Below are 15,776 nucleotides of genomic sequence, written 5' to 3'. Positions count from 1 at the left end.
CGCTAAGCTCCCCTGTTAGCCGCTCCTGTTCGCTAGCTCGAGTCATTTCGGGGTGCCCCTTTGTACCAACCTCCCCGTTCTTTGTCTCTGGCGTCTCCCCGCTCCCAGACGCTCCCGAGTCACTGGGACAGGGCGCTGGCTTACAGCAAGCATCAGCATGGTCAGAGATCGGTCAGGCTCCCCCAGGGCAGCCCAGAAGTGAGGCAGCTTCCAAACACGTGAAGAGCCAAATGTGGCAGGTTGTTGGTCTGCTTCACAGGGCATCAGCGCAGCTCGGCCCCAGTCAGAGGGACTCCACAGTCCCCTGTGTGCCATGGAGGAGACGGACGGACTGTGCAGCTCATGGGTCTCTGGGGGGCGGGGGGCTGTATTAGAAGGATCAAGGGTTTGTTGGTGTGTAGGGTGTGGCGCACGGCATGGATCCACATTCCCACAAGCCCTTTACACCTCCTACCCCGACAAGTAGCCCTGGGCCTTATATACCACCCCTCCAATCCCTTTGTTTTCTCCCAGGCACGGGAGAGCAGAGTCCCTCCTTGGAAAGGGGAAAAAACCACAGAGGTAACGAATTCTGCTGAGTTTGCTTTATTGCACAGACAGGTGGGGAGTCAGCGATGCTGTCAGGAGCCCTGCAAATGGAGGATGAGATGAGACTGTGGCTCCATGCAGGGATCTGCTGATGGGAACTAAATGCTAAAGGTCTTCTCTTTCCTTGGCCTCGTCTTGCGACTTGCATTCTCCATAATGCGCAAAGCAAAGACTTCCAAGGTATTCACTGGAGGGAAAGACAGAGACACAGAACTCAGGGCTGCAACCCTTATGGACAGCGAGCGCAAAGCATATGAAGGCCCCAGTATGTGACATTAACCAGAGCTTATTGGCTGACAGGAAAAATTACACTGAGATAGTCGCCCCAGTCTCTAGGAGGTAAAGACACAGACGCAGGCAGGGCCTTGAATTATCTCACAATTGTATTTTAGTTTTTGTTAATGGGCCATTTATTCTGATACTTACTAGACTGATGAACAAAAGTCACATTTGTTGCCATATGTCTGGCCATCAGTGCCACAGATAGGGTTGTACTCCCTGGTGCAGCCTTTCGGAGGCTCCTTGTACTCACTGCAGAAACCCTACAAAGAACATTAGTATTGCTATTAGAGTTATTGTCTGCATTTCAGTGGTGCCCCAATGCCCCACTCGCCTCTGAACAGAGAGGGAGGGACACTCCCTGCCCCTGGGAGCTCGCAGTACCTACTCCTGTCCCTTGTCTCCACTGACGTTCTGATGAACCGACTCCCCAATTCCCCTCTCGCTGCCAGGAGGAGCCGAACCTGTCTCCCTGGTGTAAGAGACGTTTCTGAACCCACAGCACATGGTGTGTGAGCGAAGGGGCATCTCCGTAGGCATCAGATGCTAATCTGACATTACCCAGGGTACAAGCTGGACTGATGAACAGCTGTGTGCCCTTTTACACTGCTTTGCTAGGAAAGCAACCACTCCTATTCCTGCTCACCCACAGAATTGGCTACGAGAAAATAAAAGCAAAACGCCACTAATGCTTGACTTATCAAACTAAGTGAATGCAAAGCAAAAGGTCTCTCTCACCAAATGCTTCATCAGTCTTACTGGCTGTCCTTTCCACCAGGACCCCTCCCCCAGTCCCGTGTTACTTTCCTTGTCCTTCAGTTGTTGGTTTTGTCGTGGGCAGAGAGAAAGGGAGGAGTAACTTGGGGCGTTTGTTCCCCATTCTTATATTTTTCCCTCTTCTTTGAGCATCATCTCCAGCTGGGATTCATGCGACAGAAAGTTTGTGGTGATGGGAACCTCCAGCTGTTCCTTTGCCAACAAGTAAATTTCTTGCTCACAATTTTTTACCTGCCAAAGAATGGCCACATAACCACATGATGGTCCATTTGATTATGTTGAGACCTGGCTGAGGCATCAGTTTGTCTTTTGTCTCTCATTTATGGCTGTTCTCCCAGACTGGGTACATGTCTTATAGAGTAGAATCTTATAACTTTACATACAATGTTGCCTCACATACTTAACAGGACAATAATGTTCAGCACATTATGAATTTTCAAATGATACCTCACAAGGCATTCTTTGTACAAAATTTATCATAGTCTTGTAAAAGGGGTGAATATAGTGGTACAGACTGTCACACCCGGTCTAAGAGATGCTTCTGAACCCACATTGTATAGAATGTGAGTGAAAGAGCATCTCCACAGGCAGCAGATGTTCAAATATAAAAACCCTCATGGGGGAGGGTCCCAGAGCCCAAACATCTACACAGCCATTTTTAGCCTGCAGCCCACGCTCTCCAAGCTCAAGTCAGCTGATCCAGTCCAGCCATGGACGGGCCCTGGGTCTCTGTTCCAGTGTAGACGTACCCATGGGTTCTCAGCCCCAGAGATTCACTCTCCCCTGGCTAGGGCACTGGGTACAGTCTACTTCTGCTCTGAGTCATGTGCTCTCATAGGTTTCTAACCAGAAATCTCTAAAACCAGAGATTGGAGAAAGTGACTATTAATGAACAGGGAGAGTTCGACTTACCTTACCAGCCTGGCCAGCAGCATCTGGAACAAAACAGAATGAGATTTTTTCAGATTCTCTCTCCCATCCTGGTGCTGGGGTTATTGATGTCCCTAGTTCTGACCAAGTCTTTCTCTTTACTTTTATACAGAGCCTTTTCAAATGTTCTGGTATGGGGTTGTGCCACTAGGGATGTCAACTCTTGTACCACCTGTATTCACTGAATTGAGATCACAAAGGAGGAACGATCAAACGTTCTTGGGGCTTTCCATAGTGATCCTATTCTAGGCAGGTGTCTCCTCTACAGGACCACACCCTCGCCTTTGGGGGAGGTGGGGAGTTTCCTACTTTTCCAGGAACTTCTGAGAAGATCTCAGTGCTATTTGTTTTAACCCTTCTCCTTCTGGATGAAGGGTAACATTGTATCTATACACTCAATTCAGTGAAAGGCTTCAGAAAATATTCATGCTGTCAACAAGACTTAATCATAAAAATGCAAAGAAATGTCTTTCTTTCTTTCTTTGGAGTTTCAGGGGGAACAATTCACCCATGTAGTGGGATCGTGGTTGTCTTAAGCCACCTATAATAAACAATGCCCACATGACGGTCTCATCTTTTAGCTTCTGAAACACAGGCCCCTGCCACTTGAGCTGAAGAAATAGCTGTTATTTGCCACCTCCATAATACCCTGAGAGAGTTTTACATTTTACTCTAACATCCATTTGGATGGTATGAACATAACACTGCACACTCCGCCATGTACCCCACAACAGGCTGTCTGGTCCATTCATTGACACTGCCTGAAAAATACCAGAACACTAAAGGTTGTGTCTCAGCAGCTGTTTTGCAGGATCCAGGATCTCACGGGCAGCCAATAAAACCTCAGCAGCTTTTGACTCTCTCTCTCTCTCTCTCCATTATTTGAGTGTCTCTTCCGAGTTAAGCCATAGCACAGAATTACATCAGCAATTACTCAATTCTAATGAGATGTTTCATTCGGAACAGGTCTGACTGTTTGTTAATGAACCTGTATCCAATTGACTAAGATATCAGCCCCCCAAGTGAAGATTATCTGTATTAAGGAGCTCTGGATAACGGGATCATTCAGCATTACAAGGTAGGGATTTAACCAAAAAAAGCAAGTGTTTGGAGAGGATCTAAATCTTCCCATTCCTCCTTTGGCAATGCCATAGAGCTTGTCATGCTAATAAAGTACCGTTGAATTGAATTAATTCAGGGCATGAAGCAACTCCTAAGTAATACAAGGTAAGAAGAAATTTTTGCTGTGGGAAGCTTCTCTCAGAGCTGCCGAGAGCCTTGTACATGGCTCTAAATACACTGGCATAGGCTAGTGTTGGAAACAGAGATTGGGTAGCTGGGTGCCTGGTCTGATCCCGGGTGGGAATTTTTGACTCCTGATGGTAAGGTGACTATATAAAAAGTGTGAAAAATCGGGGGAAGGGGAGGGGAAATAGGTGCCTATGTAAGAATAAGCCCTGAATATTGGGAGTGTCCCTATAAAATCGGTACATTTGGTCACCATACCTGATGGCCTCTTTGTGGAGTTTCATAATAAACAATGACAGGAATTAAAATTATTTAAGCAACTGGATCAAGAATTTTACTGCCAACCTCCTCAACCTCAACAAAATAATCAGAAAACAACCAGAACGGTAAATGAGAAGAAATTCAGAAAGAAAGGGGATTCCATGGATGTTTGGTTTCTAGGAACTGTGAATCTTTTCAGCTGCCTCGGTTTCTGGCAGAGTCAGTGATATCCCAGCCCAGAGAGAACCCCGGGAACAGCCCTTCCGAGCTCTGGGATCGGTGCAGGGAGGTTAGAGCTCCTGGAATCAGCCACTGTGGGGATGTGCGAACCCCTGTATAGATCAGAGTGAGGCTGGCCCCGAACTTTCAGGGGGGCACAGGTATCAGAGCAGGGCTCAGCACAGGTTACAGCAAAAGTGACTCACCTGAGTAGAAGCAGCAAAGTGCCAGAGCGAAGAGCAGAACGGCCCCTGTTATCTTCATGGCGGACGTGGCTGTCTGGTCTGCACTGGGCTCTTGGTGCTCTGCTCCCTCAGTAAACCCCACAGACAGAGCCCCGCTATATATAGGGTGTCGGAGAACCCACCTTCATTGTGACATCATCCTAAATAGTCACTCACAACTCCGGCAACCGGAAGCAAAGCTCTCGAGGGGAATGCCAAGCTGTGAACAATGTTTCCTCCACAAGAAGTTTCCAGGATAAGTTGGAGGAGGTTACAAGTCACACCCTTGATTTGGTGAATAATGGCGTAGTTATGTGGGCTGAGTGCTCACCATGGTGCACATGGGAACCCAAACCTGGATATGCCTGTTTGTCATGACTGCGAGTGCAGAACATATTGCTCATGGTGCACGTTAAAGGCACTGACCTAACCAAGCACCTGATACTTACTGTTTTACCAGCCTCTTTTGGCCAGACTCTGCAGTAAATCCCAGCAGCAGGGGTGTGGTGCGGTGAGACTCACCGGCACAGCACCTCCTGCTGGTTGTCTCGGGAATTAGCTCTTCCATCCCAGAGTGCCCTCTGCCGGCTGATGTCTCACCTGCCACTGGCCCCCGTGTCCCTCCCGGACCCCGGTGCCCTTTGCCAGGGGTTCTCCCACGGCAGCAACCCACAATCTGGGTCTCCCCACCCAGGAGAACCCCCAATCCCCTATCTCCACCTCACCTCAGTGGCTACTGCCAGTCTCCATCTAGTCCCCACTCACTGGGGCAGACGCAGTCTGTTAACCACTCCTCATCGGCCAGGGGGGTTGGACCAACTGCCTCTGCCTATCTCTGGGCTGCCCTCCTGCAGCCCTAGTACCCTTTTGTGGGTCCTTAACTCAGCCTGCAGCCTGGGGCTTTGCTAGGCGGGAGCTCCCCAGCTCCCTCTGCCCTTCCCCAGCACTGCTCCACCCTAGGTCCCCTCCTCAGCTCCCAGGCAGCCAGGGTCCTTCTCTCTCAAGAGGCTAGAGAGAGAGTCTGTCTCAGTCTCTAGCCCTCAGTCTCTTATAGGGCCAACTGTGGTCTGATTGGGGCGTGGCCCCAGCTGTGGCTGCTTCCCCCAATCAGCCCAGCTTTTCCCCCGCTGCAACCCTCTCCCAGGGTTGTTTTAAGCCCTCCAGGGCAGGAGCGGGGTGACCACCCTGCTACCAGGGGGCAAAGCTGACCGTAAGCGACTGCCATGCTGTCCTGATCTTGCAAGTATTCTGCCCGGAGCCGGTGCCTGGCTTAGTTTAGAGGTGCTAGAGGGCAGGTCTAACTCATTCCACCGGCCTGTGACCCCAAGAAGCCGTTTCCAATGTCGTGAGATTCCAGGATTTTGGTTCTGTCCCTTTCCTGGCTGTGCGCCCTGCGGCAGCTGCAGTGATGGGGTGACCCAGGAGTTGATTGGGCACCTGGAGATCCCGGTGCACAGGGGAGATGCTGCTGTGCCCAGCGAATCCATCGTTATGGCAGGTTTGCGATGGTGCCGCGCCATTAAACTGCCAGAACTCAGGGGAGGCTCTGACTCGTCAGCTCCTTGTGGAGCCTGGGAGCCGCAGGGTTGGAGGGTTGGGGCTAGCTGGACCCAGTACAGTCCTTTATCCCCTTCCATCCCAGTGTGGGGTTTGTACACCCCATCCCAGGAGCCCATCCCCACCAATCCCTTGCTGTTCTCCCAGGCAAAGAGCTTTTCCTGCAGCTTTGCTCCACTGATAACACTCAGGTCTGGAAGTGAATCAGAGACAGGGAACGTATCTGGGGCTTGCTTAGGGATTTCTCTAGGAGGACAGGGCATGGCAGGAGGTGACTGTCTCATTTAGTGCCTGTGACTGGTTACTGCACTTTGTGTTCTCATTAACTCAGTCTGTAAGCTGGGGAGAGCCTGTGTGAGACACGGGAGAGCAGAGTCCCTTCCTTGGAAAGGGGAAAAAAACCACAGAGGTAACAAAATGTGCTGAGTTTGCTTTATTGGACATGCAGGGGGATAGTCAGTGATGCTGTCAGGAGCCCTGGAAATGGAGGATGAGACGAGAACGTGGCTCCATGCGGGGATCTGCTGGTGGGAACTAGAAGCAAATGGGGGTCAGCTCCATATCAGCGCTCGGCACCCCCGAGGATTCAGCATTCTCCCAGTCGCGCAAAGCAAAGACTTCCAAGGTTTTCACTAGGGGGAAAGTCAGAGACACAGAACTCAGGACTGCAACCCTTACGGGCAATGAGAGTAACCTTCTGTAAGGGCCCCAGTCAAATAACCAAATAACCAGAGCCCTTTTGCTGACAGGAAAAATTAGACTAAGTTTACCCAGCCTCCAGGAGGTAAAGACAGAGGGGCGCAGGCAAGGGCTTGAATTACATCATAATTCTGTTTTCATTTTTATGAATAACCTATTTATTCTGTAAAAAGTGACAGAGAGTCCTGTGGCACCTTATAGACTAACAGACGTATTGGAGCATAAGCTTTCGTGGGGGAATACCCACTTCGTCATTCATGAGGTTGATGGATTTCCACTCCATATGGCTAAATGCAGTGCCTTGCGTGGTGTCAAGTATCAGAGGGGTAGCCGTGTTAGTCTGGATCAATTTATTTATTCTGTTACTTACAAGACTTCTTTGCAAAAGAAGCATTTGTTGCTGTGTGATCTGCCATCAGTGCCACAAACAGGACTGTACTCCCGGGTGCAGGCAGACGGAGGCCTCTGGTACTCACTGCAGAAACCCTACAATGGTGTTAATATCACTGTCAGTGTTATTGCCTGTGTTGCAGTAGTGTCCCGACATTCCCCTGGTACTGGGTGTGCTGTGAACACAGAGGAACGGACAGTCCCTGCCCTCAGAGCTCAGACTGTCTAATCCTGTCCCTCGTCTCCTTCATGGTTCTGATGAACTGACTTCCCAATTCCCCTCTCGCTGCCAGGGGGAGCCGAGCCCGTCTCCCTGGTCCACAAGACTCTTCCAAACCCGCATCACAAGGTGTCTGAGCAAAGGGGTGTCAATGCAGGCAGCTGATGCCCAAATATAAAGAACCTCATGTTCTTGTGATACTGTCCCCTCCCCCGTCTCATCTCTGAGCTGTTCCCGGTGCCTCCCCCAGGCCCATCACAGACGGTATCCTGTCCAGTAATGTATGAAGTCCGTCCCTCGGACCACATGGCATCTCAGCCCCAGGGATTCGCTCTCCCCTCACTAGGGCCTGGGGGAGGGTCTGCTCCCACATTGACTCATGAGTTCCAGCGTGTTTCTAACCCAGAGCTCCTGGCCGCCATGATGCTACATACCAGGGATCGGGGCAAGTGACAATTGATTCACAGTAAGACTTAGACTCACCCGACGACCCTGGCCGACAGAGTCTGAAAGAAAACAGACACAAAGGACACAACAAAAGGAAATGTCAGAGGGAAACCAGCTAAAAACATTGATCTCTGCCTATGACGACGGATGCAGATTGCTAACCAGCAACTGGGCCACGGGAAGGAGTCCTGCACTCTCATCCAGTTGCTGTGATAAATAGAAACATGGAGAGTAATGCACCCACAGTCTGACCTGAAAGCACAGAAGATTAGGGTTGGAAGAGACCTTTGGAGGTTATCTAGTCCAACCCCCGAATACTATCACTGGGCCTACAATTAACTGTAGGCGCGATTGTTTGGAGTTCCCAGAGTGGAGTTTGGTTAAAAGCCCATAATGGCCCCTCAGTAACATCTTTCCAAAGGAAATGGCTGTTTCTGCCATGAGCCACTTCCCCGCTTATGACACCCAAACGTCCATAACTGGTGCTCGGCTGGTCTTTAACAGTTGAGCCCCTGCTGAAGGTTAGAGGGTCAGACACAGAGCTCTGTACAGGCTGCAGCAAAAGTTACTCACCCTGAAAGCTGGGGACGAGCCCCAGAGCGAGGAACACAACGACAGCTGCTGTCTTCATGGTGGACGTGGGTCGTGGGTCTGCTGGAGTCTGTTAGTGCTGAGCTCTGCAGATGCTCTCCCAATGCAGCCCAAGGGAGGAGACCTCATATATATAGACAAGAGGTTGGGCTCTCCAATTGGATTATGAAATCCCTCTTGAAATGGTCACTGAGGCTACAAACCAGTACAATGTCTGGTCATTCCCTATTCCTAATTCATCATGTCTTCATCTAAGTCAAATGGGCATTTGGTGCCCCCTGATTGGTTGGTTGAAACTTTTGCAAAAGGAGGATCGCGTGTGCCAACTAACAAATAACAAATACTCTTGTTACGAACGACACTCGTCATTGTCACATGATCACAGGGGTTGGCATGAAGAACAGCAGTTCCCAAACCCTAATGTAAACAATCCCACATTACTGGATACTCGTAAGTAGGGCAAGAATGTGGCTGTATCAAATGCCCTTTGGGGACTGCAATAAATATTAGTGGGGAAGGTTAAACTGCCCTGACATACACGGGTGAGTTCAACGTCAGCCTTTGTAAATCGTGTCGCACCTGCAGAGGAAGGCAGGTTATTTACATTCGATCAGGTGTGTCCGGGGCTCTGTTGGTTGCTGAGAACTGCCACGTTGCGTCCCAGTCACATTCATCTTTGCTGTCCTGCACCAGAAACCGGCATATTCCAGGGTCCATGCACCCTGTCCCTCACACACTGCCAGCAACTTTACCATTCAAGCCCCTGCCAGTCTGTTGGTAACAGCAGCTGGGAAATTCGATCTGGGCCAGGAGGGAGGGGAAGCGGCCATGTGGCACCAGTGTGCAGCCAGTAGCCCCATGTCCATATGTTAATGGGGACAGGGCGAGCTCCCTCAGGCAGGCCCGAACTACGGCAGCGGATAGGTCTGGTGGGATCCAGGGGAGCGGGACGAGCAGAGGCTGTGCTGCATGGGGCAGGAAGGCAGCACAGATCCCATGCGGCGGGACCCCTCCGCCCCTTGTGCACCAGGGAGATCATGGCTGGGGTCAGGGTACAGGTCTCTGCCGCGGGGATCGGGAGGGATGTGGGGTCGCTGGGGGCTATGGCACAGTGGGGCTGTACATGGCCCCAGTGCTGCTGGGGGGAAGTGGTGGGATGTTCCCTTCTCCGCTCCCAAACGCAGGAGCAGCTGGGCACTGGGTAACTGTCTGGGGTCGCCGGGCTCTGCTTCTGGGCTGGGGATTCCTCCTCCCCTCTGCCCCAGGCAAAGCCCTTGAACTCTGGCTTCGCTCTTGGCTCCAGGACTTGCACCATTGAAAATAAGGGGATGAGCCTGCTGACTCGTCACTGGCCCTGTGACAGCCCAGGTCAGTGCCTGGGTGGTTCAGAGCCCCATAGTCCCTCCAGCACAGGGCCTGTGGTCGGGGGAGAAGGTGCCGCGGATAGCTCGAGGCAGGGCCAGGGCTGGAGCACAGCATAACCAACCCCATTCTTCAAAATTCATGATTCCGAACACCACAATCCCAGGACCGGGATAAGGATAATAAACGGGTCGGGGGGATTTTGATTTGCCTGCTGGTGCATGATCCCAGCTTGTCTCTGAAATCACAAGGGCAGAAACTCGCGTTTTTAAAGGAAAGCCGAGACGCCCCCCATGTCTCCTGGGTCCAGGAGCTGGGGCTTTCAGAGCAGCAACCATGGTGAGACTCATCGGGGGAATCACGGGGCACGGCAGGTCCGCAGGCTGGGAGCGGCTGCAAGGGTGACACCCATATAGCAGGCAGCCGAGGGCTGGGACTGGCGGGCCTGAGGGCCAGGCTGGGGAGCAGCCTGTGACTGACAAAGGAGAGGGCCATGGGGAGGGGACCAAAGGCCGGGACCCCGGCTGGGGGACCTGCAAGCCCGTGTGTGATGGTCTCTGGGATGGAGGGGGGTATTCCTGGCACCAGGCTGAGGAACCCCCCACATCCTGCTGTGTCAGACGGCCCTGGGAACTGTGGAGTTTATCAGTGGTTTGTGGTAACTTTGAAGCCGTTGTACCCAGGGTACAAGGTTGGCAGGTTGTTGGTCTGCTGCACAGGGGCATGAGGGCAGCACGGAGCCTGGCCAGAGGGACTCCGCAGTCCCCTGTGCACCATGGAGGAGACGGACGGACTGTGCAGCTCGTGGGTCTCTGGGGGGGCAGGGTTGGGAGGAAAGTGGGGCGGTTATTGGGGAAGGGGGCACCCCACAGCATGGATCGACATGGCCACACCCACACCGGGGCAAGGAGAAGGACAAGCCCTTTACACCCTGACAAGTAGCCCTGTGACCTGCGTTTGGGTTGTTGATCCTATATCCTCCCATCCCTTGCTGTTCTCCCAGGCAAAGACCTTCTACTGGGGCTTTGCTCATGGTATTGAGAACACTCAGGTCTGGAAGGGAGTCAGATACAGGGAACGTGTCTGGGGTTTGTGTATCAGTTTCTCTTGTAGGAAAAGCCATGGCAGGAGGTGATAATCCCTTAATGCCTGCGACTGGTTACTGCACTTTGTGTTCTCATTAACTCCGGTCTGTAAGCTGGGGGGAGCCCGTGTGAGACACGGGAGAGCAGAGTCCCTCCTTGGAAAGGAGAAAAAAAAACACAGAGGTAATGAATTCTGCTGAGTTTGCTTTATTAGACATGCAGGGAGATAGTCAGCGATGCTGTCAGGAGCCCTGGAAATGGAGGATGAGACGAGAACGTGGCTCCATGCGGGGATCTGCTGGTGGGAACTAGAAGCAAATGGCGATCGGCTCCATATCAGCGCTCGGCATCCCCGAGGATTCAGCATTTTCCATGTCGCGCAAAGCAAAGACTTCCAAGGTTTTCACTAGTGGGAAAGAGAGACACAGAACTCAGGGCTGCAACCTTATGGACAACGCGGGCAAAGCTTCTGTCAAGGCCCCAGTATGTCAAACAAGCAAAGCCCTTTTGCTGACATGAAAAATTAAACTGAGGAAGTTGACCCGGCCTCTAGAAGATAAAGACAGATGGGTGAAGGCCGGGGCTCGAATTACATCACAGTTGTATTTTGTTTTTTATTAATGGGCCATTTATTCTGTTACTTACTAGACTGCTTTGCAGAAGTAGCATTTGTTGCTGTATGTTTTCCCATCAGTGCCACAAACAGGGTTGTACTCCTCAGTGCAGACAGATGGAGGCTCCTTGTACTCACTGCAGAAACCCTTCAAAGAACATTAGTATTGCAGTTAGTGTTATTGTCTGCATTTCAGTAGTGCCCCGACGCCACCTCCCCCCCGCCAGGCTGGGCATTCTCTGAACACAGAGGACCCTGGGAGCTCGCAGTACCTACTCCTGTCCCTTGTCTCCACTGACGTTCTGATGAACCGACTCCCCAATTCCCCTCTCGCTGCCAGGAGGAGCCGAGCCCGTCTCCCTGGTGTAAGAGACGTTTCTGAACCCACAGCACATGGTGAGTGAGCGAAGGGGCATCTCCACAGGAAACTCTTTTGTTCCAGTGTAGACGTACCCATGGGTTCTCAGCCCCAGAGATTCACTCTCCCCTGGCTAGGGCACGAGGTAGAGTCTGCTCCTGCTTTGACTCATCAGTTCTAGCATGTTTCTAACCCAGAGATCGTGGTCTCTGTGATGCTACAAAGCAGAGACTGGGGAAAGTGACTATTAATGAACAGGGAGAGTTTGGCTTACCTTACCAGCCTGGCCAGCAGCATCTGGAACAAAACACAGACAGAAACGATACAATGAAGGGAAATGCTGGAGTCAGTTAAGAACATTCATCCCTGTGTAGGACAATGCATGCAGCTTCCTAACCAGCACAAGAAGTATTAGCAAGAAGTGTCATGCTTACAACAGTCCTGCTAACACACCCCAGAATGATGTTCTCTTTTTTTGCAACAGCGTTACACTGCTGACTCATATTTAGCTTGTGATCCACTCTGACACCCAGATCCCTTTCCGCAGTACTCCTTCCTCGGCAGTCATTGCCCATTGTGTATGTGTGCAACTGATTGTTCCTTCCGAAGTGGAGTACTTTGCTTTTGTCCTTATTGAATTTCATCCTATTTACTTCAGACCATTTCTCCAGTTTGTCCAGATCATTTTGAATTTTCATCCTATCCTCCAAAGCACTTGCAACCCCTCCCAGCTTGGAATCGTCCGCAAACTTTATAAGTGTGCTCTCTGTGCCATTATTGAAATCATTGATGAAGATATTGAGCAGAACCAGACCCAGGACCAATCCCTGTGGGACCCCACTCGATATGCGCTTCTGGCTTTATTGTGAACCACTGATAACTACTCTCTTAGAATGATTTTCCAACCAGTTATGAACCCACATTATAGTAGCTCCATCTAGGTTGTATTTCCCTAGTTTGTTAATGAGAAGGTCATGCGAGACAGTATCAAAAGCCTCACTAACGTCAAGATATACCATGTCTACCGCTTCCCCCCATCCACAAGGCTTGTTACCCTGTCAATGAAAGCTATCAGGTTGGTTTGACAAGATTTGTTCTTGACAAATCCATGCTGTCTGCTACTTATCACCTTATCATCTTCTAGGTGTTGGCAAATTGATTGCTTAATTATTTCCTTCATTATCTTTCCGGATACTGATGTTAAGCTGACTGGTCTGTAATTTCCCAGTTGTTTTAAGCAACCTATATTAAAACAACATCCACCTGTTGGTCTCATCTTTAGCTTTTGAAATGCAGGCCCCTGTCACTTCAGTCTAAGGACTAGCCCTGTTAGCTGCCAGCTCTAGTAATGCCCTGATGTTCTTTCAAAGCAACATCGAGCCAACAGAGGCCAAAAAACGTCCATTGACCTCAGTGGAAGCAGGATAAACCCAAACTATTCACAACAAAAATGGTTAATGGCTTTCCTTTAAAAAGCCTGTTATGGAGTAGTGCATTTCAGCGGTATTTAATACCACAGCCACTATTCTGCCATTCATTTGTCCTGTGCTCCTCTGGCGCTGGCCTCTGACATTGGACTCCACTTCAGGTGTCTTTGTTGTTCCCTGATCTCTCTTTAAGTTTGAAGGGTTTCCTGGCCCTGCTCATTAGTGGCTCTATAAGGAAACATGTGATCTGGGTCATCAGCAGTCACACTGCAAAGAGTCAGCCTAGCCTGCAACATGGGTTGCCCTGTGCCTCATTGCCTTTGGGAGCAGCCTGCTTTGTCACTCTCTGTTTTTGGGTTCTTGTACATTTGGGTTCTGGATTCTAAGATATAAAGTCATATTATATCGCAAGCTTCCAGAAAGAGAAATTTACATTTTTATCGAACATCTGTTTGGATGCTGTGAACATAACACTGCACACTCCGCCATGTACCCCACAAAGGCTGTCTGGTTCATTCATTGACACTGTCTGAAAAATATCAAAAAAACTAAAGGTTGTGTCTCAGCAGCTGTTTTGCAGGATCCATGACCTCACCAAAAGCCATAAAAACCTAGGCAGCGATCTCCTATCTCTCTCCTCTATTTGAGTGTGTCCTCAAAATTAAGTCATAGCAAAGAATTGCATCAGCAATTTCTCCAGTGTAATGAGATGTTTCATTCTGAACATCTGGCTCTGTCTTTTAACAAAACTGTATCCAGTTCACTAAGATATCAACCCCCCCAAGTGAAGATTATCTGTATCAAGGAGCTCTGGATAACAAGATCATCCAGCATTACAAAGTAGGGATTAAAAAAAACGTATTTGGAAAGGATCTAAACCCTCCTCTTTTCTACTTTGGCAATGCTGTACATGTTGTCATGCTAATTAAGTATCCTTGAATTGAATTAATTTAGGGCATAAAGCAACTCCTAAGTAATAGAAGCTAAGAAGAAGCTTTTCCTGCGGGCAGGTTTTCTCAGCTTCTTTCTCAGCCAGAACCAGAGATGAGAAGAAATTCAGAAAGAAAGGGGATTCCATGGATGTTTGGTTTCTAGGGGCTGTGAATCTTTTCAGCTGCCTCGGTTTCTGGCAGAGTCAGTGATATCCCAGCCCAGAGAGAACCCCGGGAACAGCCCTTCTGAGCTCTGGGATCGGTGCAGGGAGGTTAGAGCTCCTACAATCAGCTCAATGTCCAGGCTGTGCAGTGGCATCTCAGATATAAACCAGCGGCTCCTGGAATCAGCCACTGTGGGGATGTGTGAATCCCTGTATAGATCAGAGTGAGGCTGGCCCCGACCTTTCAGGGGGCAGAGGTATCAGAGCCGGGCTCAGCACAGGTTACAGCAAAAGTGACTCACCTGAGTAGAAGCAGCAAAGTGCCAGAGCGAAGAGCAGAACGGCCCCTGTTACCTTCATGGCGGACGTGGCTGTCTGGTCTGCACTGGGCTCTTGGTGCTCCGCTCCCTCAGTAAACCCCACAGACAGAGCCCCGCTATATATAGGGTGTCGGAGAACCCACCTTCATTGTGACATCATCCTAAATAATCACTCACAACTCCGGCAACCGGAAGCAAAGCTCTCGAGGGGAATGTGAAACTGTAAACAATGTTTCCTCCACAAGAAGTTTCCAGGATAAGTTGGAGGAGGTTACAAGTCACACCCTTGATTTGGTGAATAATGGCATAGTTATGTGGGTTGAGTGCTCACCATGGGGACATGGGCACCCAAACCTGGCTATGCCTGTTTGTCATGACTGCGAGTGCAGAACATATTTCTCATGCTGCGCATTAAAGGCACTGACCCAACCGAGCACCTGACATTTACCGTGTTACCAGCCTCTTTCAGCCAGACTCTGCAGTAGGTCCCAGCAGCGGGGGCAAAGCTGACCGTAAGCGACTGCCATGCTGTCCTGATCTTGCAAGTATTCTGCCCGGAGCCGGTGCCTGGCTTAGTTTAGAGGTGCTAGAGGGCAGGTCTAACTCATTCCACCGGCCTGTGACCCCAAGAAGCCGTTTCCAATGTCGTGAGATTCCAGGATCTTGGTTCTGTCCCTTTCCCCGGCTGTGCGCCCTGCGGCAGCTGCAGTGATGGGGTGACCCAGAAGTTGATTGGGCACCTGGAGATCCCGGTGCACAGGGGAGATGCTGCTGTGCCCAGCGAATCCATCGTTAAGGCAGGTTTGCGATGGTGCCGCGCCATTAAACTGCCAGAACTCAGGGAAGGCTCTGACTCTGTGCCCAGCTCCCTGCTCAGCCAGACGTGAGAAAATCCCATCAGCATCTTCTCTCGAGCCAGCCGGCTTTCGGGAGCTGCTCTTGCCTTTGGGTCTGCACCAGCGACTCAGCCCCGTGCTCCAGTCTGCTGGGCCACTTTGTGGGAGAGGTGTAGACGTAGGGCCCAGCCCTGCATGGCGCTGGGCACCCTCGTGAGGAGCTGAGAGCTATTTAGGACCAAACCAATC

The 15,776-nt window shown here is 50.6% G+C and overlaps 2 protein-coding genes across 2 annotated transcripts; both read right to left on the bottom strand.

Annotated features, from left to right (window-relative positions):
* Nucleotides 1–620: 620 nt before the first annotated feature.
* On the bottom strand, nt 621–4,721 carry LOC117881937 (ovomucoid-like). The gene is made up of 4 exons (XM_034779804.1): nt 4,509–4,721; nt 2,557–2,579; nt 1,015–1,130; nt 621–775 (listed from the first exon to the last, which is right to left on the bottom strand). The coding sequence occupies exons 1-4, from the start codon at nt 4,564–4,566 to the stop codon at nt 694–696; spliced, it is 279 nt and encodes a 92-aa protein (XP_034635695.1). The 5' UTR covers nt 4,567–4,721; the 3' UTR covers nt 621–693.
* Nucleotides 4,722–11,076: 6,355 nt separating this feature from the next.
* Nucleotides 11,077–14,770, bottom strand: LOC117881832 (ovomucoid-like). The gene is made up of 4 exons (XM_034779563.1): nt 14,674–14,770; nt 12,123–12,145; nt 11,523–11,638; nt 11,077–11,283 (listed from the first exon to the last, which is right to left on the bottom strand). The coding sequence occupies exons 1-4, from the start codon at nt 14,729–14,731 to the stop codon at nt 11,238–11,240; spliced, it is 243 nt and encodes an 80-aa protein (XP_034635454.1). The 5' UTR covers nt 14,732–14,770; the 3' UTR covers nt 11,077–11,237.
* Between the last annotated feature and the right edge of the window lie 1,006 nt (nt 14,771–15,776).

This window comes from Trachemys scripta, chromosome 8 (genome assembly GCF_013100865.1).
Source record: "Trachemys scripta elegans isolate TJP31775 chromosome 8, CAS_Tse_1.0, whole genome shotgun sequence".
NCBI classification, from domain to species: Eukaryota; Metazoa; Chordata; order Testudines; family Emydidae; genus Trachemys; species Trachemys scripta.
Note: the sequence above shows the minus strand (reverse complement) of the source record. Positions and strands in the feature narration are given on the sequence as shown.